The 24,669-nt window shown below is 38.1% G+C and overlaps 1 protein-coding gene and 2 pseudogenes across 2 annotated transcripts; 1 reads left to right on the forward strand and 2 right to left on the reverse strand.

The window, feature by feature from the left end:
* Positions 1–435: 435 nt before the first annotated feature.
* LOC104753452 (uncharacterized) lies at positions 436–2,564 on the forward strand (annotated as a pseudogene).
* Positions 2,565–11,518: 8,954 nt separating this feature from the next.
* LOC104753454 (protein VACUOLELESS GAMETOPHYTES pseudogene) lies at positions 11,519–12,537 on the reverse strand (annotated as a pseudogene). Its single transcript, XR_015584016.1, has one exon. The product of XR_015584016.1 is annotated as a protein VACUOLELESS GAMETOPHYTES pseudogene (transcript).
* Positions 12,538–21,285: 8,748 nt separating this feature from the next.
* LOC147925187 (uncharacterized) lies at positions 21,286–24,617 on the reverse strand. The gene is made up of 3 exons (XM_087492519.1): positions 23,475–24,617; positions 21,839–23,355; positions 21,286–21,658 (listed from the first exon to the last, which is right to left on the reverse strand). Exons 1-3 carry the CDS (start codon positions 24,615–24,617, stop codon positions 21,286–21,288), a joined length of 3,033 nt encoding a protein of 1,010 aa, XP_087348645.1.
* Between the last annotated feature and the right edge of the window lie 52 nt (positions 24,618–24,669).

Raw genomic sequence — 24,669 nt, forward strand, 5'->3', positions numbered from 1 at the left:
GTTTGAAGATGTTAGGAAAAGAGCTAATCATGAGGGTTTGATAGACTCGAAAGAGGAAGTCACTAAAATCAGAGTTGTGGTTCGTCATCTGGTCTTAGTAATAGTGCAAGTGAAGAACTTATTTTGGGAGAAGCATGTACTGCCGGTTCGAAGACAATAGTTATTGAGACTACTCAAGTTGATGATGATTTCATGGCTGGAGTCGCAGAAATTGAGGGAAAAATGAAGTGCGATAGGCTTAACGGAGGGGATGTAGAGGCTGAGGAGAAGAGGAGTGATTCAGGAGGGTATGTAGTTGCAGATAGTTATGAAGATGTTGAAGAGGAAGAAGAAGCTTAGGTGGCAGAGGTAACCTCTACCCCAAAAGACTATGATAAGGAGTTTTGGGAGAATTTCATAGGAGATCAGTTTGGTCGAGTTAATGTTGCTGAGGTTATGTGTAATACATTTTCATGCTTTGACCATACGGTGTTAGTAAATGGGACTACTCCTTTAAAAGAAGAAGAGAAAGCGAAGACAAGTTTTGATGTGAGATCTGAAGAAGCAAATATAGGTCTGAGATCTATAGATGGTGAACATGTTGCGTCGGCCACGTGGTCAAATGGTTGTGGACAGAGGAATGGCTCCGCCATGGACAGTAGGAAGCTAGAAGATATTGATGATGAGGAGTTCGATATCCCTCCTCTGTATGATGACACAGAGTTTGAGAGGGAAGAGATCCCAGATCTGGACTTTGAGGATGATGGTAAAGAACTTTGTAAAGGGAAGTTGTTTGCAAACAAAGAGGATTGCCAGATTGCGCTAGCGATATATGCTATTAAGAACAAGTTTCATTTTAAGCAAACAACAACGAAAAAGGATTCGTTTGTAGTGAGCTGTACTGGGGAGAGTTGTGAGTGGAGGGTTCTAGCAAGTGAAATGAAGGAGTCAGGATACTATGAGATTAGGAAAGCAGATCTTGAACACACTTGCCCCATAGAGACGAGGAGAAACTATTTGAAGAAACTAACCTCTAGGGTAATTGCTGCTGTTTTCAAGTCGAAGTACAGTGATCCGAGTAAAGGACCAGGCCCACTGGATCTGCAGCAAATGGTTCTTGAGAATCTTAGGGTGGGGGCATCATACAGCAAGTGTTGGAGGGCGAAGGGGAAGGCTTTGGATGGAATGTTTGGTTCGGATGATGAGTCTTTCGAAGATCTTCCTGCATATTTGCATGTCTTAAAAGAAGCTAATCCAGGGACAGTTACTGATTTAAAAACTGAAGTCTTAGAAGATGGTGGTAAAAGGTTTTTGTATATGTTTTTGGCATTCGGGGCATCAATTGAAGGTTTCTGCAGGTTGAGGCGTGTTATTGTTGTGGATGGTACTCATCTAAACGGGAACTATAATGGAGTGCTGCTTACAGCTAGTGGGCAGGATGCTAATTTCCAGGTATTCCCGCTAGCTTTTGCAGTAGTAGACAGCGAGAATGATGATGCTTGGACATGGTTCTTCGAGAAGTTAGAAAGAATTATTGCGGACAGCAAAACCTTGACAATTATTTCTGATAGAAACGTGTCAATCTACACGGCTAAGAAGAAAGTTTATCCGTTGGCACACCATGGAGCTTGCATTGTTCATCTTGCTAGGAATGTGAATGCCCGGTTTCATAACAAAGGTCTTGTGAAACTGGTGACGAAAGCGGCATTTGCCTATAAGGTAACAGCCTTTCAGGAGACATATAGGCAAATAAAGGCAAAGAACAGCAACTGTGCAACTTACTTGGATAAAATTGGTGCAGGCCACTGGAGCAGGGCATATTTCCAAGGAAATCGTTACAATTGGATGACGTCAAACATTGCGGAGCCGTTGAACAAAGCTTTGGGTAAGGGTCGATCGTCACACATTGTTGAACTACTGAAGTTCATTCGTGCTATGTTGACACGGTGGTTTAGTGCGGGGCGTAAGAAATCTGCTAAACATCAAGGATTAACTACCCCATAGGTTGACAAACAGATGCAGAAAAACTTGGTGGCAGTTAGTGGGAGCAGAGTCGCGAATATTTCAAGCTGGAGTTATGAAGTTGGTGGGTTGCTAAACAGGAAACACCATGTGTTACTTGATATGAAACAGTGTTCGTGCAAAAAGTATGATCGAGTTAAAATCCCATGTGGACACGCATTGTTGGCAGCAGATACACAGGGGATACCATATGGTTCGTTGGTTGGGGATTTTTATAAGACAGAGTGTTGGAGAGCTACTTATGAAGGTGTAATAAATCCCGAGATTAATGATGTTGAAATACTATTCAAAATTCAGCACCGTCTGTTATACCCTCCAAAGGCTTGAAGGCCATCAGGACGTCCAAAGGAGTCAAGGATCCCGTCTATTGGAGAATTTCCAGTAGTTGATGTTTGTATAAGTTTCGTAGATGATAGTATTGATTGTTTTGTGTTAGGCGTGATGATGTTTTAGGTTGCTTAACTTCGCAGAAAAATGGTGCGGCGAAAGGGAAAGTGAATAGGTGTGGGAGATGCAAACAGAGTGGGCACAACCGAGCTAGTTGTACGAACCCGTTGCCATGATGTATCCAACCGAGCTAGTCGAGGTGTGGTGTAGTGTGGATTCTCTTAAGTTTGTTTTTTTGTGTTGTGGTGTATTGCGGATACACCTAAGCAACCATTTATAAGTTTGTTACGGTTAGTAATGTTAGTCGGGGTCATTGGAATGACGTATCCATGTTTGGGTATCCATAAGATTATAGGCTTGTGGATATCCTCACGGCATAGGTGATAATTTTTTGTGGGGTTTTTGTACCCGATCACTGTCAGAGGGATAATCTAACTATTTTGTTTAAGGGGTAATTGAACAATTAAATACTCGATGATAGTGTTTATGAGTATTTTGGATTTTATGAATATTTTGGATTTTATTTCGGAACTCTATAATTGTGTCATCAGATCAGGTCGAAGATGTGCAATGTCTTTGTTAGATATTTGAATTAGTTTGAAATGAAGAAATGGATACCCAAAAAGATCAAATGTGGGTATCCAGACGTTAACGTTGCGTGGATATCCTGTGAGGTAGTATCGTCAGACTATATATAAGGTTTGTTTCTTAAGTCCAGACGTCATACTTGAGTGGATACCCTGATTCTTGCCAAAAAGATCAAATGTGGGTATCCAGAAGTTAACGTTGCGTGGATATCCTGTGAGGTAGTATCATTAGACTATATAGAAGGTTCGTTGCAGATATAATTGAAATGAGATTTCCAAGTGTGGGTATCCATGTGTGTGTCTGTTTGAAGTGGTTAGGGCACAAACTCAGTCATTTGAACATTCATTATTGTTCTAGCCATCCATTTTTTGCATTATGTATTAAGTTATAGGTTTCAACAATTCAAAACTAGTTGAACGACATTATGTATCCATTCATAGATTTTGGAAATATTGCATATATAGAAGAAAAAATAAAAGTTAAACCAGACAATAGGTAGCAGCCGTTGCAAAATAGAAAATAAGTACATAACTACTAAAGGTATCCATAGGGGTCTGACCATGTGGTTATGTTCTAACATTACGAATCCAGGCTTTAAACAGTACTAGACATCGGGAAAAGAAACATGCAGTTTACACCAGTCAATCGGAGGAGGAACTTTGCACTGCTCGGCATCGGCCGCCGCCACCTCTCGGTTCTCCTCCAACCTCTTGTGCTCTGCCTCGAAATCGACTAGTTCTTAACCCAAAATTTGATTAACCTGGGAGATTTGAGTGTCTATTAAGTCAACTTGATGCTGGAGTGTGGTTGCCTCCTCCTTCTTCTTCATATGCTGATGCAGCATATTTAGGATTGCTTTGAACCGATCCTTTGTCTCCGCCTAAACCACTGCTCTAGTCTTACTAAAAGCCTCCGAAATGGTCTCAAGTGCTTCCTCTTCCCACTCGAAGTCTGAATTGAGTTTTGGTCGTTTTCCGGGATTAGGGCCGTCCATGTCTTCCCACTCTGAATTGAAGGTCCGACGTCTGCTGGAACTTTCACCGGCCATATCTTGTTTCTGAAAATGAGAACATCACAATCCAACTTAGGTTAAAGCAAGACGTGAAGTTAAATAAACAAAAACTAAAAAAATTTAAGAGGAGCAAAATATTGCCTTAATCGGTGTAAAGAGGTGGATGTTAAAGATATAGAAACTGCTTTTAACATGACAGAATGAGACGATATTTATAGATGAAAATATCGAAGACGAAGATTAACATAACCCTATTATCGAAACGACACAATGAATGTACAGAACACCAAACAGTACAATGAAAGTAGTCAAACTAAACGACAACTTCTAGTTACAATGACTCTAAGCTAACCAAACAACACCTTTTCGTCTCAACAGTTGGGCCCACTAAACAGACCGGCATCCAACGCTCAGTGTCCACGGAATATAACCTATTGGTTGTGAATATGTATCCAATCTTATCTGACCAAAATGGATACATTACACATCTGTACAATATGAGACAAGGTTTGTATCCATGTTAACATGACAGTAAATATGTATACAACAATATCTGACCATGTGGTTAAATGACACATCTTTACAAATAGGGGGAAAGGAAAAAGCTGTGTTCAACCAAGTGATACATGTTAACAACAAAATGGATGATTAACTTATGATACTAATCGGATGTGACCAGGAGAATTATGAAACATATAAGTGTTCCAAATCATCTATGGGGAGAAGCAGTGAAACACTCGACTTATCTCCTTTATCGAATAGCTACAAGAGCCGTGAAAGACAGAGCACCATATGAATTGTTCCGTAACAAGGAACCAAGTGTAGAGCACCTTCGATTTTTGGATGCATTGGTTATGCAAAGGTGGACACACCAAATTGGTATCATAGGTTATTCATCCGTGTGTGTAATAACTATCATTTGTAAAGATGTGTCATTAATCCACATGGTCATATATGGTTGGATACATGTTAACAAAAACAACTAATACAAGACAAAGTCGCAACTGTTGGATTCATGACACAACATCTTTAAAATTGTTGTGACATCTTTAAAAATGTTGTGTTGTTAACATGTATCTAATAATATCTGACCATGTGGTTAAATGACACATCTTTACAAATAGGGGAAAAGAGAAAAGATGTGTTCAACCATGTGGTGGAGCATGTATCCACATGGTGTAATATGGTTGGATACATGTTAACAGCAACATGGATGGTTAACTTATGATACTAATCGGTTTTGACCATGTATCCAACCAAATCTGACAATGTGGATACATGAACTAATATTTACAAATTATAGTATTACACATACAGATGATTAACTTATGATACCAATTGGTTGTGACCATCTATCCAAACATAATTGACCATGTGGATACGTGACATTACGTTACAAATGATAGTTATTAAACACACTCATGATTAACTTATGGTAAATACGAAAACATTCAGAAAGTTCAGCATCATAGTTCCCAAAACAAACAACCTTAAATACATAACTTAAGATAAGTACATTATGTCTCTGGAAAGGTAAAAGTAGATACACTCCATGCACCTCTCACCGTTGTATTCATCAAACGCGTCATGCGCCGACCAGCACTCTCGGAAATCCTCAAATAGCCAAGTCTTCTCGTACGTGCTTTTTTTCTGAGGTCCAATTATGTAGATGTGGTACATCAGAGAGTCCGCCATTTTATCCGCTTGACCAAACCCATATTTCTTCCTAAAGTTCCAGTAAACATCCATATCTAAAGTCCCAGCGCAACTACTCAACATCACCCATAATAGTTCAGCAACTGGGTACACACTCTTTACTGTACCCACCACATCAATAGCCTCCTTCAATTGTAATCTTTTCACATACAAAGCGTACGGATTCTTCTCGTACAAACACATTCTGAAGAAATTGTAGTACACATGCGAAGGCCTTGACCATTTCACAAATTCGGGATCACGATCCAACCTCACAGCATTAAGTGTCTCCGGAGAAAAAGCAGCTACTTTCCCCGCGCGACCAGCAACAATCCAGCTTTTAAGTGACCTTGGACCATCAGTTGCTACCAAACTTACAATTTTCGCCAGTATAGGCGCTGGAATGTGTAGATTTCTTGGCACATGCTCCTTTAGATGGTTGAGCAGGTAGACTCGCACAGGCTAAAATTAATCGCCCAATTAAATTACGCAATTTCTTACTTAGATGTGAGTGTCTCCGGTAGAAAATTATAAATTTAGGTATCCACACGACAATGCAACGTGGATGTCCTTTTAGGCAGTAAGTTAGACTAAAAATAAGGTATTCAGTGCTTGATTCTTATGCACATAACTGAAATGAGATATCCAAGTGTTGTTATCCATGTCATATGACATTGTGCCTAACATGACAAGTAAATGACAACACAAGTGAACCGGCATCTTCTCAACAAATCAACCCATAACCTACTGATTTAGTCCCTTCTATTGGTGCGGAGTTCTAGTAGATTTAAATAAAACTGTAATAGGGAGTTCTAGGATAACGGTACAATAAAAATGTTACATAGTTAAGTTACAACATAGTGTTTGAAAATGGGAAAAATGGGGTAAGGGGGACTACGTGTATATGGGTGCAACAAATTCCTTGTAGACGTCCAAAGCTTATTGAGCCCTAAAATCATCCACCACTTTATCGTAATCGTAGACATTAGTTCAGTACCAAAGCCAGTTGCGACGATTTCTAGAAACTTCATGGCAACCGGACCACAATCGCCACATCTTTCGTTGACGTAAACGCCTTGAATCCGGGACCAGGTAAATGGCTTAACTCCATGTTGCTGAGTGTCGGGGGGGGGGATGCACAGTTTCTGGATTAGATACGGTAGCTGCTCTGTGATCGGAGCGATTTGTTCAGCCACCTTCACATCGTTGTATAAGGTTACATTTGGATCAAGGATCTTGATGCTCCAATTGGGGAGATTGATTACTAAACCAACCCAATGAGAGTCGCCCCAAATCATGGGAATATAGATCATGGTCCAAAGTTCAAACCAATCGGCTGGAGGGCCATGTGTAATTCGTTGGAGCTTATTGTCCCACTTAACTCTTGACTTGATCTTCGCTTGACAGAATGATTTATACTTTCCCATAAGTAGTTGCAAAGCTAGGGTGAAAGAAAGATTGAGCGCTCAATGGACAGGACATGAGCAAGCTTTGATTGCAGGAGATCAAAGGGTTGTTATATGGGGAGAGCTTAAGATTTGATAGAAAACCTACCAAAGTGCTAACCCAATTCTGAGGCCTCGCAAGTTGTTTGAAAAAGTGATTGTTAAGTTCGTAGCCACACAGGGTAATGTGTGTCCTGCAGTTCGTATCCACGCAGGGTTATTTTCTTGTTTGTGTCAAAGTCAATGGAAAAGAGTGTAGTAAGTAGAATATTACGTGTTAGGGGATGATTTAAGTGTTTTCTTCATCAAAGACGCTAGATCTATCTCAACACGGAGTAAAGCGTCAGGGCTATGTGATGGCTCCCTTGCAGGCATATCCATTACAACAAGTAGAAGGGTAGCTTCTTTTTCAGAGAGGGCAGCCCTTTCTGTTGGTCACGCAGGAGAAGAATCGCTGAGAGAAACATATTCTGCGGGCGTAGCATCGTCTGTCGAGAGAACAGAATAAAAGGTATAAGATAAACCCAAGAGTAGGGATGGTTAACTCCAAATAAAAAGGGTGAAAACGGGTTCCATAGATTAAAACCTCGCTGTCGTCGCTGTCTGATTCCTTGTTCTGGATGGGTGAATGGCAACGAGAAAAGTTAGATGTATTCAATGTGGATAGGATAGTAAGAAGACTTATATGTAGTCAAATATGTTGTCTATGTGGATAAGGTAGTATGGATAGTAAAGATATAAATGCAAAATTTGTTACCTGTTGCTCATCGCTGTTAATTTCATTGGTATCAACAGCAGCCTCGTCCTTGTCCTGGCTTACATCAGATACCTAAAGAAGGAAGAATAGTAAATGAACGTAGATAATAAGGACAATAGCTGGCGAAGGTGGGGTAGAAAAGCATGTGGAGCAAAGCATTTAGATATTTTTTGGTTACTTGTTGGTCCTCGGTGTTAGATGCCTTCGAATCTACCGCGACCTCGTCATCTTCCTCGCTCTCACCACAAACCTACAGAGGCAAGACGATGAAAGGATCGTCGATAAGAAGGAGAATTGGTAGATGAAAATGGACAGGGTGACTCGGATGGATAGTTCGAAATGGATAGATAGAAAATGATAGTGAGGATTGATGACTTATAAATTGAGATTTAAAGATGAATTTAGACATGGATAGTTAGAAATGGATAGTTAGGAATGGATAGTTAGATAATTGATAGTTGGAAATTGAGACTTCTAAATTGGTTGTTCTAATTGGATTGTTATAAGTGGATAGTTAGAAATGGAGTGTTAGATATGGATAATTATAAAATGGATAGTTATAAAATGAATTGTTATCAGTGGATAGAAAAGAGCTGGATTGTTACCTACTGGTCGTCGTCGTCTGCTTCCTTGGACCCAACGGGAGACTCATCGGGGGAGACCTGAAGAAGTTATATGAGTATAAGGAGGACAAATATGTGAAATATGAGAGATAACACTTTAAGTGGGTTTAAGCATCAGGACGATATAGAGTCAACACAAGACAAGGGGCTTCCAATACATTAGCAGCATCAATATTCTGAATGATATGCGCATGGGTACAACAAGTTAGAGTGGCAACCTCTGAGATGTTTGGTTAGTTGAAAGTTCATAAGACAGGTAGTTAAATACCTCGATCCCCTGAGGTTCGTTGTATGGAACATAATGCTGACTAGAGTTGCCTATGAAGTCATTTAACAATGTGGTATACGGTTGAGGTTTGGTGATAGTGTCATACAAAGGAGATCCCTGCTACCCAAAAGTTGGTTTGATAATAAACGGTGTCATAAACGGGTGTCATACAAAGGTAGGTTTAACACTAAAGATGGAAATGTCGCTAACCTTAGTTTCGGTGTCATAAACGGGTTTGATACCAGAATCCAAAACAAAATCAGGGGACACATCCTGAGTTCGATGAGTGTTAGTGACAATTTGAAATCAGCCACCCAGTCCTCGTCAGTATTTGCATTGAGGACGCGGGGCCTCCTAGACATTGAGGACCAGGGTTTTGGTGGATCGTGTTTTACACGAAGTTTTGAAGAAACTTCTTTACGCCTTGGCACAATGTGTTTCCTGTGTATGCCTGGCGCCTTCTTTTCAGAGAAAGATATCAATGGCAAAGAACAATCGCCACCAGGCCACTCCTTCTTTGTGAAAATGTGCCCTTGTTCAATTTTAGACTGCAAATGTGCAATCCTTTTATCTTTAACTTCATCGTCCTACTCTCCCCAACCGGTTTCCGGTGGAATAACATCAAGATAAGGGGTTAATGATAACTGCGATTGTGGATACAAAATAAAATTTTAAATTGTATCCATGTGGATATGGTGAAAAAAGCAAAATGAATAAAGAACTTACGCCTGAATAATGCTCTACAGATAATACATCAGTTAGCGGTAGATTGTTCTTTGGAAGGCCAATTGAATCCCATTCCAAAAATGTACGTGGATCACCAGCCCCTTGTATCTTATCAAGTAAGCCAGAGATGTTACGTTATGCGAGCAATTGAAGGGATAGAGGGAATCCATGCAAACGAAAAGTCTTTTGTTGCAGCTTCTCAGTGAAACTTTGTAATGGGTCCACCGGTTTAGGAACATTGGCCTGACGTCTAGCTCTTTTAGCGACTGGTTTTGGTTGGGATTTCAAATCAGGTCTCATTGTGGAAATAGTCTTCAGAAAAGATTCTCTACCCCAAGGGAATGCTAGGAACGAATCAATGACTTCAAGCATCTCGACATACTTCCACGTCGGTCTATGGGTTTGGCTGGAGGCAATCAGTACACCATCAACAATGAGAAGAAGAGCAAGACGAAGCTTCCGATCTTGATCAGTGATGGCAGGGTTTGCAAAAATATTGTGGACATCAGCTAAAGTTGCCTTTCGATCTTCCCCAATCAACTTGTCCGAGTAACATTCACCATCAGCGTCAGGAGTAGGGTCATCTTCGGGGTCGTAGTCTTCAGGAAATTCGCCACAAGGTAAACCAATAACACCTCCAAACTCTATCAAGGAAAATCTCATGGGGTATCCACCAAAAACAGTCCACATTTCGTATTTTTTTTGGATAGAACCTGTCTACAAAGGAGAGAGTGGAGTAACTTACATGATATAGGGGACTCAATAATCCGAAGCCTGAAAAGAGACCCCAAACTAGACCCAAGAATCCTCTCAAATTCCGGAGTGCCTTTAAGAACCTTGTATATGGCGGTGAGGATATCTGGCCGGGAGTAAACATTAAGCCTAGCATCGGGGTAACGATCCGTAGCGAACAGACGGCATGGGAGAAGGTCATCACAGTCGGCGGATTCATTGTCGGATGTACCAGCACAAGCGCTTGACAAGGGTTTGAAGAATCGAGAAATGCGACGGTTATCTGCCATTCGCATGGGAGTGAAGGGGTTCCAACAAAAGAGGATGAATGTTGGGGTTAGAGATTGAGAATTTGGGGAATTAGGGATTGAGGATTTGGGAAATTAGGGATTGAGAATTGAGTATTTGGGGATTTAGGGCTTGATCATTTGGGGATCTAGGGTTTCAGAAATTTGGGGTTGAGAAATTTGGGAATTTTGGTTGATTTTAAATTTTTACTTTTATCAGGTTTAGAATTTTGGAGTAAAAAACAAAAAAAATTGAGTAACTACAGTGAAACGGGTTAGCTACAGTGATTCGGTTAGTTAGTAGTTCAGTTAATAGTTTAGTTAGATTGAAGATTGTAAGGGTAAGAAGAAGTGAGAGCTAAAATGTAAAAAACCTTGACAAAAGTATACCAATAGCTAGAAGTAGGTCTAAGTGCAAATATTTCTTAAATTATCTGAGACGACAATTTAACTGTTTTGATTTCCGTTTACAAAATATGTAATAATAAAACCTAAATTTGTGATTTATTTAGAAAACTAATTTAATGGCTTAGTTTTTTTTTGTCAACTGATATTATTGATAAACTTGGTTCCAACCAAGGTAGAATACAAAATATAATACTACGCCCAAAAAAGAAGAGGCTTAATATCATATTACGCCCAAAAAAAATTCCGTTAATATCATATTTTATTTGGTAATGTTATTGACAATTTGTGATTTATTTGGAAAATCAATAAAAATTAGACAATTACATCACCACAAGCAAATTTATGAAATTTCACCACTTTTGGTGAGTTCATGGGTTTTTTACATTTTTCTCATTGTTTTACGGTTGGATATATAGTGTAGTTTAGTTCCAAAGATCTCAAGTTTAACATATAGATATTCCAACAAAAAAAAAATAAACATTGTATTTCAGACTGTATTTGGAAAGCAAGTAAGTTGCCGTTTTTCATGTTATATATACAAGTTTTTTTAAAATATTATTATTTTAATCTTGGGTCCTTGACTTTCGAATAGAAATAAAAAATATTAGTATTTCTCCAAATACAGTCTGTAACTACTTTATTTCGTAACAAAGTACATTACAACAAGCCACATGAAAAATATATATATTGCAAACCTTACAAATATCATAACACATATGTTTGGTTTTATTTCGTAAACAAAATTCACACAAGAGAGAAATTAAAACAAAGTTTTGTGGTTGTATAGTTGATCGTTATCGTTCTCACACCAACATTCATCATTCACCAATAATATTTTCTTCTTGGTTCCCATGAACCAACATAGCTACCTGCTGCGTCAATAGCATCTAACTGTAGTTGATGTATTATCGCCATCTCTCTCATCTCTTTCTCAGCCTCCATCAATGACTTTATATGTGAAGTCGATGAGCTTGATTCTCCTTCTTCTTTTGCTTCAATATCTTCATATGCCGCGCATGAATATACATGCGTCCCATAGTCACATTCTTTGCAATAATACACCCAAAGATTCTCCGACATATCTTCTTCGCAAACATCACATATGAACATCATACCGTCTTCACGACCTTTGCAAGGTGTATTGTAAAGTAGAGTGAGTGGATGTTCGTGATCGTCACGCTCCACGTTCTCGGGAACAAACGCACATCCCACGTGAATATGGTACTTGCACTCCGAGCAATGGTAAGTGAAAGCAGATCCGTACTCACCGCATGCATCACACGTGTAAGTAGATAGACCATTCGGTGGAGAATAGAGCAGCGCCAAAGGGTGATTCGGGTGAGACTTGTGTTGAGTCTCACAGCGAAGGTCGAAACATGATTTGTGCAAGAAGTAATCGCACTCTGACTTTGTGCACTTGAAAGCTTGCCCAATTAGCTCATGTTCGCATCCGGAGCAAATTATCTGATCTTCTTCTTGGGATTTGAAGACCCGTAACGGATGATTATGACTTGGGTGTCTCACCGATGAACGGTTAATCGGATTATCCCTAGTTTTTCCTGAACCCATATTTTTCTTGATATCTTTTTGAGGTATTCAGAGGCCTTGTGGAAGAATTGCTTTGGAACTATATATACAAAAAAAACTAAAGTTATTGACCAAGTTGTAACTTAGCTAACTATATAAAGTTTTTATTTATAAAAGAGAGTTGACCTTTGAGTTACAAAAACATATATTCTTACTTCTTAATAACATCAAATTTAATTAGCAACATGTGTATTATATATAGGGTTTAACTAGGTCAAATCTTTCCTACTCAATGCGTAACTAAGTTATATTTTGCAACCTCCATCGACTAAGAGAGAACATATTTATAAACTCTTGTGAGGATGACTAGGTAAGCGTTGATAATACTATTGACCAAGGAACTTCGTGAGGAATAATTCTAAGTTTAGAGAAAGAAGAATTTTAAATCCAGGATAGTTTTGTGATTGTTTTTTTAATGAATACCGAAGTTGAACCTTCGAGAATTGTTCAATTTAAGAGAGAAATGTGCTCAGTTCCGTGATTGGTTAAAAAGGCCGAACAAAGCTTTTAGATTCGTTCTTTTTATATTTTTGTTAATATTTTTTTCTTTTTATACTTTTATATTTTTTTTAACAACAAAAACGTCGTTAATGCTACCCTTACACCCGAGGATGCATCTTTGATTTTTGTCTTACCTTTGGGTGATTTCTCCAAACCAGACGTATTAGACTGGCATTTAATTAAGCCGGGCAAATATATGGTTAAGTTGGGTTACCATGTGGCGCGAATCCGGCAATTGCTCCGGCTCGTTTTTGTGGCTTTGATATTATACTTTTACAAGTTTTTGTTTGGAAGGTAAAATGTCCGTTAAAAATAAAACATTTCATGTGGCAACTTATGAGAGGCTTTGTTTCAGTCATATCTAATTTAAAAAGACGAGAGTTAAGTTGTGATCCAGGATGTGGTATTAGTGGACACCTAAAAGAAACAATCAATCATGCTTTGTTTGAATGTCCACCAGCTCGTCAAGTTTGGTCTATATCCCAAGTTCCTTTCTTCCCTGGATCTTTTTCAATGGTTTCATTATATGCCAATATGGATTACTTGTTTTAGAGAGTACCCAACAAAGTTTATGCCTCACCTTACCTCTCAATCCTGTGGTATATATGGAAAACCAGAATTGATAAGATTTTTGATAATATGGACATAAATTCTCGAGGTGCTCCGCATGGAGGAGGCAGAGGAACAAGCTTGGCAATTAGCCCATATGATCTATATGGTAGTATACGTTTATGTATAAATTGCACATATGATCTTATTTGAAGTATGAAATGGGACTTTAATATCAATTAATTTTATTATACTATATGGCAAAGCCTTTTAAATACATTGATTCAATACAAAACCCTTTGACCACTTCTGAGTTTCTAAATAGAAAATAAACATATAGATACTTGGGGTGGATCCAAGAACAAAGGCCTTGGTCTCGTAATCATGAATTGCTCTAGCTCAGGTGTGTTTCCTTTCTAATTGAGGTCCTTATAAAATCATTGTACTGGCTTTTTAGCTGAATTGCATAAAGCCATAGAAATCAAATTACATATCTCGGTTTACAACCAATTTTATTCACTTGGTTTATCTTATGTAGATTTAGTATTATTGTTTTATTTATTTATTTTAAGAAGTATAGTATGTGTTTTCTATAGAGATTTCATGACACAAAGAGAAACTAGTCTCTAATGTAGCTCTAGAGTTTTTATCCAACTGATTATGTTCAGTTAGCTAGGCACCACTTTAATTTGGATAATGTGCCGTTTATGAACAAAGCTAAAACATGTTAGTGTTCCTACGATAAACACATCTAATGTTAGCCGTGAATGATGCTAAAAAAAAGAGGTTGTCTAAACATTATTACGATATTGAGAATACAAATGAGGTCCATGTTGTATGTGTTACATACAAGGCATTTAACTAATTACATGAATATCTAAACTTTTTGGTTTAACAAATTATTTGGCTATCATACCCAATCTTAAAAAATATTTTGGAATCATGATCGATATATCTTAATTATTGAAACAAAAACCTAGATTATTATTTTTCTTTCTTTTGACAAGATTAGTTGATTTATATGTACACATAGAGTTCGCCGCCAAATGTGATAAAAGAAACAAAAGAACCGAATTTAAAAAGAGACTCCCTATGAAGACATGTGCGTAAATAATTTAATGTCTTTAGCAATCGAGAATTAATTATTTAAACATTTTTTCAAGTCGACAAATCTATAAAATCACTGAACTAACATAGAATATATATTAGCAAGTTTATGTCTCTGACCAGTGACAAGTGTGTGTAATATATCAAACAACCCATTAACCTACATTCCTATGGGTCTATTAGAAATTGTCGACATGAAAATTTATTCTTTTGCAATCTCATACTAAATTACTAGTTCAATATCAATATTGCATCATTGGCATAAATATCACAATCGTTGAATGTAAAATTAAATTATAAGATGCTAACAATGAAATATGTGTACACACTTATTTCCTATCCAGCTAGTATATAACTATGATTGGTTTGATTTTGGTTGTTTTGGTCCCATGTGGGAGAAATGCATTGATATATACCAAAATAAGATGCACAAATGTATGCATCTTTAAACCCATATCCAACAATAAATTTATGGAAAGAACGACCTATGTGATCGTCGTTACGGGGAAATCTTCACTGCACTTGTGTGCATGAGGAGAGCATATGGACAAGTAAGATCCTTTCCAGTCAGATACTCTTACGATCCTGGTGATGTCAACGTCAATAGATTATTCACTAGAAGAGTTATGGAGCCACTCTAATATATTGGGTATGCTTGTTTTTTTAGGATGTACATTTTTGTATATATGGATATAATTATTTTTTTGTAATTGATTGTATTTATTTTTGCATCAGGAAGAGTATGAAAAACTCAAATTGGTTGGATACCTGCTTATCAATCATGAGGGGATGCAAATGATAGCTACACGTTGCAAGAACTTGAAGTGTTTAATATACACTTGTGATAATCTAAATGATGCTTTTTATATAGAAGTTGTTGAAGCCACATTGGAGACAAGTTGCCTAAATGTCACATGTCTAAGTCTATTTGTGTGGTTTGTCTGATTGCAAAATCATAATCATTTTACAGAGATTTAAGAAACTTCCAAGCTTAGATCTATCTCATTCAAAGGGATTTACAAGGATTTTTTTGTGTGATACTTTTTTTTAGATATTGAAATTTTAAGAAAATAGTCATAATTCTTTTATTCTTATGTAGTGGCAAAGTAGAGTATGAATTGTTTCTTGAAGTTTTGATACTTAACGGATGTGAAGACTTACTAGAGAGACACCTATGCTAATTGGTTTTATCTAATGAACTTGCAAAATGTTTTTAACTAACTACTATCAATCTTAATGCATGTTCAACATAGAATATTTTCAGTCTAACTTTGTGCCGTTGAATAAGAGCCTTATTCCGCAAGTTGAAGACACTGATAGGCTAGTATTTTCAGTTTTTTTTTCTTTATGTTTTTGAGTAAGAAATTATATGTGAAATAAATACTATCAATCTAAGTTGTATGTATTAATTGTTTTCTTTGTTGTGTTTTCTAATTTGTAATATGAGCTGAAGCTAGTGATAGCTTGCTCCAAGATTTTGAAAGAATGAGTGGTGGGTGCAAGACCTGCTATGGAGATCGACATAAGATTCGAAATGTAATTATATTTTACTTTCGTATAATATAATTATTTGTTTGTTGACAAATTGTAATTTGCCTTTGTTTTTGATAGGCAATAGGAGGTAGTATTTGATCTAGATAAATATAATCAGTTCTTGTTGAATTCAGCCTATCTAATCAACAAACAACAATTTGATGGAGAAGAATCAGATGAGGATATGATCAACTATGACGATGATGATGATAACGACGAAGAGGATGAAGAAGATGTTGATGTGGAAACCATAGGATATTGAGACTCATACACTGAGGAAAAGTGGTGAGTTTATTTCTTTTAGAAGGGGTTTTCAATCATAATCAAGAAATATAAAAGAATTTAGATGAATTAAAGTTTCTATATATAATGCTCTTGTTACTCAATTATGTATTTTACAGTTCTATTAATATGTGAGTGGCCAGCTTTCACGCCTTATCTGGAAGATATTCAGGCGGATAAAGAGGAGTTTGCTTCATTTTCTTTACTCTACGTTCCTCGCTCTCAGAATGGTAAAACGGATAATTTAGCGCAACATGTTCGTACGTTTCCGCACTTAGTTACCTTTGTAAACAATTTACTTTCGTATTGGCTCGTGTCAAAAAAAAAAAGTTTTTTAAACTCCCAGTGTTATTTAGCTTATTAATTTTCAATTCTATTTAACTAGAAGAAGATTTGCGCTCTAGCGCGGAGAAATACTTGCTGACTTATGGCAGGGTATTTAATTAAGGAATGTAAAATAATTAGAATGAATTAAATTTTATATATAATGCTTTAACTTAATTCAATTCTGGATTTTATATGTCTATTAAGCTTTAACTTATTTTGATTTTTTTTTTTCTGGGAATGATCATGGTTAAATAACAAATTGATGTACAAATAAAAATTGAGTGAGTGTAAACAGATTAAGAGATTGTTAATACTAAACGTACAGATTCAGTTAAATTGCTCGTTGATTCTTTAAGAATGTGTATAGATTGCATATGACCGTTGTCACTTGTCAATAATGTAATTTGTTATGTCTCAAGTCTCTTGTATGATACAAATGAAGAGTAGTTGTTAGTTATATAAAAATATAGTGATTCTATAATTATATTAATATAATACAACTAAAATATTATATTTACGTAGATAAAAAAAAGCAACAAAATTTCTTATATTTATTTATTTAAATTCATGATTAATGTATATTTATTTAAAATTCCTTATAACATTAAACGCTCCCATAATAATATGTCATAAATTACTCATAGTAAAAATATTGCTGGTATATTATACATTTTCTAATTATTTATATATTTATTGTTTTGGGTGTAATTACAATTAATATCTTGTCTTAAATTTTCATTTTTAATTCCAAAAATATTAAAAAAATATATACATCAGCAAATGATTTCACGTCATTATTGACAATGAACGTCTGATTTATATTACTTCACGGCTGAGTTATAATACTTAAAGGAAAACAAAATGTTATAATACTTAAGGGAAAACAAAATGTCTCGTAATTTCATATGACGGCTAAGTTATAATGCTTAGTGGCTGACTTATAACAAGAAATAAACTTAAAGTAAACGAATAATTTATATTACTTCACGGCTGAGTTATAATAGTTAAGAGAAATCGAAAGGTCTCGTAGATTCATATCACGGCTGAGTTATAATGCTTTGTGCCTGACTTATAACAAGAAATAGAAGTAAACAGCTGAAATTTATTACTTGACGGCTGAGTTATAATACTTAAAAAGAAAATCAAAAGGTCTCTTAGATTCATATGACGACTGAGTTATAATGCTTGGTGGCTGACTTATAACAAGAAATAAACTTAAAGTAAATGGCTGATTTATATTACTTCACGATTGAGTTATAATACTTAAGAGACAATGAAAGGTCTCGTAAATTTTTATGACGGCTGAGTTATAATGCTTTGTGGCTAACTTATTAGCCGTTTCATCCTTCCTCTCGATCCGTCCTTACCACTAATTTTAGTGGATTTTTTTGTCGAAAACTCCACACAGAGCCTTGTTCGAGAACATGTAGCTAAACTTTAGTTGATGGCTTAACGCGTTCAATCCATAGTCATCGGGAACAAGCTTCACAAGCTTGTCATGCGTTGTTTCCGCATCTATCTACACAACTCTACATCCTCTATCTTTGGTATTAAATACATATTTGTGTTTCTTTACCCAATTACCGGAAACAATAATTACCGGAACTAGAGTCAGGAAAGAAAATGAAGAAGAATGAGGAAAATTAAGAAGCAAATAACAAAGTGAAGAACAATGTAAAAAGCATGTAAATCCTTCACTTTTGAACCAGGTGAAGAACAAGAGTCGAAAAAAGACGTTTCGTATTTCTTTAGAAGATGATGACATGGATAATGTGTCCAAAGTGGCAAGTCAACCACCAAACGAACATGTAAATCAGCCTAATTAAATCAGCCATCAAACAAAATTATAAGTCAGCCACAACATGAATACTATTACAATAATTAACGACTAAAAAACGGTTGTTAAACTCAACCGCTTAATGTCATAACTCAACTGAAAACCTGTAACTCAGCCGTATCGGGTAATAAGTCAGTCGTAACTAAATGATATTCCAACAATTAATCTTTTGCTACTAAGTCAGCCATAAAATGGCCGAGTTTTCCAATAAGTCAGCTTGTGAAGGCTGAGTTATAGTACCTAACCATAACTCAGACGTATCGTAAGTCAGCCGTTGTTCATAACTCAACCAACCAGAGAAAATTAATTCAGTCGTGTCGAAGTATTAACCCATCCACATTTTTGACAACTCAACCATCAAGTAAAAACTCAATCGTAATTACGGCTGAGTTATGCTCGTAACTCAGCCATTTTCTCATAACTCAGCCATATTTTATTAAGTCAGTCATAACTACAGGTTGATTTATGCTAGTAAGTCAGCCGTTTTCTCATAATTCAGCCATTTTCCATAAATCAGCAGCAACATACTGTAACTCAGCCGTCATTACCGCTGTAACGCTTTACGGCTGAGTTATTTAATACATGTCATTGATTCTGACGTGGCTTCTAACGTGGCAATGGCATTCTTTGTAATTACGTTTTTTCCTTCAACATAAATTAAGGGCATGCCGAGTATAAAAAAATACCTGAAATATGGTAGTAATTAAAAAAAGGTTTTGTATGGTTCTGATAATATTACATAAAATGTATGACATTTGAGTAAAACACCCTTTTGTTTTTATGTTTCATCCTGTATAAAGTAAAAGAGCTACTAAAACAGCTAAAACTCATATATATCTCAGTCTCATTCACTAAAATCTGGTTCTACTGGTTTTTGAATCGAAGACATCATACCAGAATCCAAACCACTATGCGTGAACTGTGGACATCCCGCCATTCACGGCTAGCTTACTTGTCACAGCCACAGACCTATAATGAAACTCCTCTTTTGCCCTAAGCTCACTCTTGTCCTTCCTCTTCTTGTGCCGTCTCCAAGCAGCTTGTACAAAACAAGCCGCCCAAGTCCTCCATTGATGCGAACAAAACCGAAACTTATGTCTCAATTGTTTAGTATGTAGTCTTCTAAACTTGCGAAGCCACAAACTGAAAATCTTCAGCTTTCAATGCAAAGGCTTCAACTTCACAAATGGCTTTAACTGTGCGTGTGGAAGACGGAGAGACTTTGACTAAAGTGAGACTCTCAAATCTAAGATTACTGCTTATACTAAGGATCAGAGGGCAACGCTGGTTGCACATGAGATGCGCTTAGTGTTCCCTAATTCTAAATTAATGAGGATGAAATGCATATCCAATTTACCTCATGTCATGAAATTAGCCAGAGAGGGGTTGTACATCTCTCATTCTCGCTCATACAGAGTATCATAAACATGGTCCGTAGTGTTGTACTCTTCTTCTTGATATATTATTATTATTATCCGAGTTTAGACCTCTGTCGTGCGTTGCGTGGTGTCATAATCTTTGCTTGCTTTCTTGCTTGCTTGTTTGGTTTGCAGATGAAATCGTTATCATAAACTTGCTGAATGGTGCATCCGCTTCTTTCAGGGTTTATGATCTCATCGAACGGGCTTATATACCGGTATGTAAGCAAGCAGCTTTGTCTTTCTTTGTATAACATGATTACATTTGGTTCAACACTATAAATGTGTAATTTGCTCAAAATCTGCCATTCATAAACTGGTCTACAGAATCGTGTAACACCTCCGAGCGGACGCTATCCTCATCTTCATGTTTGACGCTACACTGTGTATTGTCTTTGCATGGTTTGTCATATTCCTGCTATTGCATTTTGCTGTTTGCATTTTTATCCCAAAGCCCTTATTTTTAACATGATCGGCCTTGCTTTGAGACTTTTTACATAATCGGCCTTGGGAGTGCCAAACGGTTAAATACAAGTTTTAAAGATAGTAGATTTGAGTTGATCACATCATCTTTTTGGTATGACGACGACGACCCAAGCCGGATACTTCCACATGATATGGCCAGCAAGCAACAATACAAGCATTGATCAACGAACTAAACTTTAGTCTCACACTCAATAAACTAAGCCAATGATAAGTCAATGAATCTGACGTTCATTCTAAACTCATCAGCCGATTCATTCATTTATTTTTCACATCAGATAACCCAAACGAAACAAGTTAGCAGGAAATTTTCATGTGTTTTACTATTTAGTAGAAAAAGACTAGCTCATACAAGTTCGATACTAACCTTGATGAACCAAACATTTTTATTTTTGCAGAGTTCATGAGTTCATCTAAGGAGACATGAGCACCAAATATTTTTGTCATATTTCTTTATGAATGTGTATGGTATTGGCCTATTGGGTATGACCGTTCTCAGTAATGTAATTTGTTGTTACTCATGTCTCTTTGATGATGCAAATTAAATAGTTGTTTATAGAGTAATACAAAATATAGTGATTGTACTGAAAGAAATGGAGAATAAAAATATTTGACTGAAGTAATATATTTACTCAATAGTTTGCTCAATGAGCTTACAATCGGTTTTATAGGAAAGTTACCTAGAACAATCTAGAACATGGTTGATCTTATCCTTGGGTACAGGTGTAGAGCTTAGTCATCCTCTGTAGCTTGCAGACTGTCATAACAGTTTTTTAGCCGGAGTGTCTCCTTCGCTATTCTCATGTTATGTTCTGCAGGTGCAGGTACTAAAGCAACTTTTGTCTCTTTCTGTTGCAGGTGAGTCCTTTCTGCAGCTGGGCCATTTGGCTTATGGGCCGATGATATCTTCTGGGCCTTGGAGTGGTCCATCTTCTCTTTCTCACTTATATTCCCCCGCAAACTCTGTGTGGGTGGTTCAACGACACCAAGTTTGTACCTGAGCTCCATGAACGGTTTCTTGGGTAATGATTTTGTAAAGATGTCAGCCAACTGAAGTTGGGAAGGAACATGTCTTGTTTCGATCAACCCCAGCGCAACCCGTTCTCTGATATAGTGATAATCAGTGTCAAAATGTTTAGACCTGTTGTGGAGTGCCAGATTGGTGCTGAGGTAGACTGCAGAAAGATTGTCACACTGCAGTAAAGTGGGATGTGATTGATAAATTCCTAAGTCACGGAGTAGGAAGGACAGCCAAGTGACTTCTTAAGCAGTGGCTGTGAGTGACCTGTATTCGGCTTCAGTAGACGAGTTGGAAACAGTTGGTTGCCTTTTGGCTGACCAAGAGATCAGATTAGGACCGAGCAGGGTGCAGAAGCCTGTGGTGGAACGACGAGTTTGCTTGCAACCAGCGTGATCACGGTCACAATATGCCAACAAGGAGAGACTGGAGTGCTTACGGATAAGATGACCCATATTTATTGTCCGCTTCACATAGCGGAGGATCCTTTTGAGTAAACCAAAGTCAGATACAGTAGGAGAATGCATCCGTTGGCAGACAAAGTTGACTACAAATTGAATGTCTGGCCTAGTAATGGTCAAATATTGAAGTTTGCCGGCAAGACTGCGAAAGTAAGTGGGTTCTGCAAAGAGTTCGGAGTTGAGCTTGTCTAATTTCTGAGGAAGTGGAGTTGGCATAGGGTTGCAATGTGACATGGCTGCTTGATGGAGAATGTTTTTTGCATAGGCAGTTTGATGAAGAAACATGCCACCGGAGAAGGATTCAATTTCCACACCAAGAAAATATTTAGGTGGTCCAAGGTCCTGCATCGAGAAGCGAGTGTTGAGAGCATCAAGGAGCTCATGGAGCAGAGAGTCATGGCTCCCGGTAAGGAGCATGTCATCAACATAGAGGAGAAGGACCATAGTCTTAACATTTTTGTGATATGTGAACAGATATGGGTCGGATTTACTGCAGGAGAAGCCAAAATCAATGAGGAAGTTGTTGAAGGTGTCATACCAAGCTCGGGGAGCCTGCTTCAAACCATAGAGAGCTTTAGTGAGGTGACACACATAATTTGGTCTTTGAGGATCAACAAATCCAGGGGGTTGTGACATGAAAACAGGTTCCTGCAATTCTCCATGTAAAAATGCGTTAGAGACGTCCAGTTGCTTGATATTCCAATTTTTAGCAGTTGCCACATCTAACACCATCCGGATCGTAGCTGTGCGTACGACAAGGCTGAATGTCTCTAGGTAGTCTATACCCTCCTCCTGTTCGAATCCCTTGGCTACAAGGCGAGCTTTGAACTTGTCCACTGATCCATCAGGTTTACGTTTGGTTTTAAAAACCCATTTGGAGCTTAACAGATTCATGTCATCAGTTGGTGGTACTAGCGTCCAAGTGTGAAGCATGTTGATAGTCCCCATTTCATCAAGAACTGCTAGATTCCACCCAGGATGTTGTAAAGCATCACCAAGAGTCTTTGGTTCCTCTGTAGTAAGTTTGGAGGTGAGAAGCACATAACGTGTATTAGGCTTATGAATGCCTGCTTTGGATCTGGTTAACATAGGGTGAGTGTTGTCATGATGAGCTGTTGCAGGTGCGACTTCTGCAAGTGGTTCGACCGTAGAAGCAGAATCAATGTTATCGTCTGCGGTTGGTGGGAGGTGGTCGGTTTCATCCACCTGGAACTCCGAGACCTCTGTAATTGCAGGTTCGGGTGTGGAACGCTCTGCAGTAGAGTCAAGAGTCGTCGGAGTGAGGGGAGAGGGAGACAGAACAGGTGGTGGAGCAGACTGGTCCTGTGATATGGTTGGAGACGGATCAGATTGCCAGGCGTGAAGAAGAGGTGAGATATACAAGGGTAGTCGTCACACAACCTTGAGACAGAGAGAAGTGATTTCTGAATTTCAGGACAAACTAGGACATCATTCAGAGGAATAGTACCTGAAGTAGAAGAGATGGTGGCGGAACCAACATGTGTTATGGGGAGAAAGGCACCGTCGTTGACTTGAATAGTGTCATTACCGGAGTAGGCGGCCACGGTGTGAAGATTCGAGTCAGTGGGAGTGACGTGAGCCGTTGCTCCGGAGTCGGCATGCCAATCCTGACCAGAGGAGAGATGGAGAGTGGAGAAGGCCTGATTGATGTCACCGCCTTGATAGTTGTTGTCAAAGCGGTTGTAGCACTTCACATCCGTGTGTCCAATACGACCACAGATTTGACAGGTCGGATGCTCACCAGAGGTGGAGGAGGTGGATTGGTGTTGAGAGAAGCCTCTGCCACGAGAGGAGAAGCCACCACCGCGTCCTCTATTTTGACCACGGCCCCGACCACGGTGACTACCACGATAGTTGATATCAAAGTCAGTTCGCTGAACTTGGAACGCCAAGTGAGGGGTGACAACATCGATATCGTCGTAAGAACGAAGTCGGGAATCAAATCTTTCAACTTCTGTGACAACATCATTGAAGGAAGGGGGAGAGAGCTTGCTTAGAGAGCTCTGTATCACAGTGGTAATGGGGTCATACTCTCGCCCCAAACCATTTAGAAAGGCAAAGATCTTCATGCTCTCATCGATAGGTTTCCCGATGGAGCTCAGAGAATCACAAATAGTGATGAAATCACCACAGTAGACAGAGAATGACTTTTCCTTCTTGGAAAGGAGTTGAAGCGAGCGACGTAGAGAGAATTCTCGAGCAACACTGCTCTTATTAAAGTTCTCAGCTAATGAGATCCAAATTTCACGAGACGTTGTGAGGTTGTGAACATACCCGAGAACTTCCTCGGTTAAGGTGTCGAACAGCCAAGAACGGATGAGTTGGCCTGTGCAGAACCAAGACTCATAAGCAGGGTTGGGAGCTTCAGTGGTTGTATCACCGTTGACAACAGACTTGGTGCGGGATGGAGCGGTAACACCTCCATTGACGAAGCCGATAAGCCTCTGACAAGACAAAAGTGACTCAAATTGAGTCTTCCATAGCAAGTAGTTGTTGTTGTTGAGTTTGATGGTAACAGAACTAGACACATGAACATTTTCTGGAAAAGGATAGGTCGTTGCCATTGAAACACCTGTTAAGGTTCACAATGGCTCTGATACCATGAAAGAAATGGAG

This window comes from Camelina sativa, chromosome 16, assembly GCF_030686135.1.
Source record: "Camelina sativa cultivar CO46 ecotype springtype chromosome 16, ASM3068613v1".
NCBI classification, from domain to species: Eukaryota; Viridiplantae; Streptophyta; class Magnoliopsida; order Brassicales; family Brassicaceae; genus Camelina; species Camelina sativa.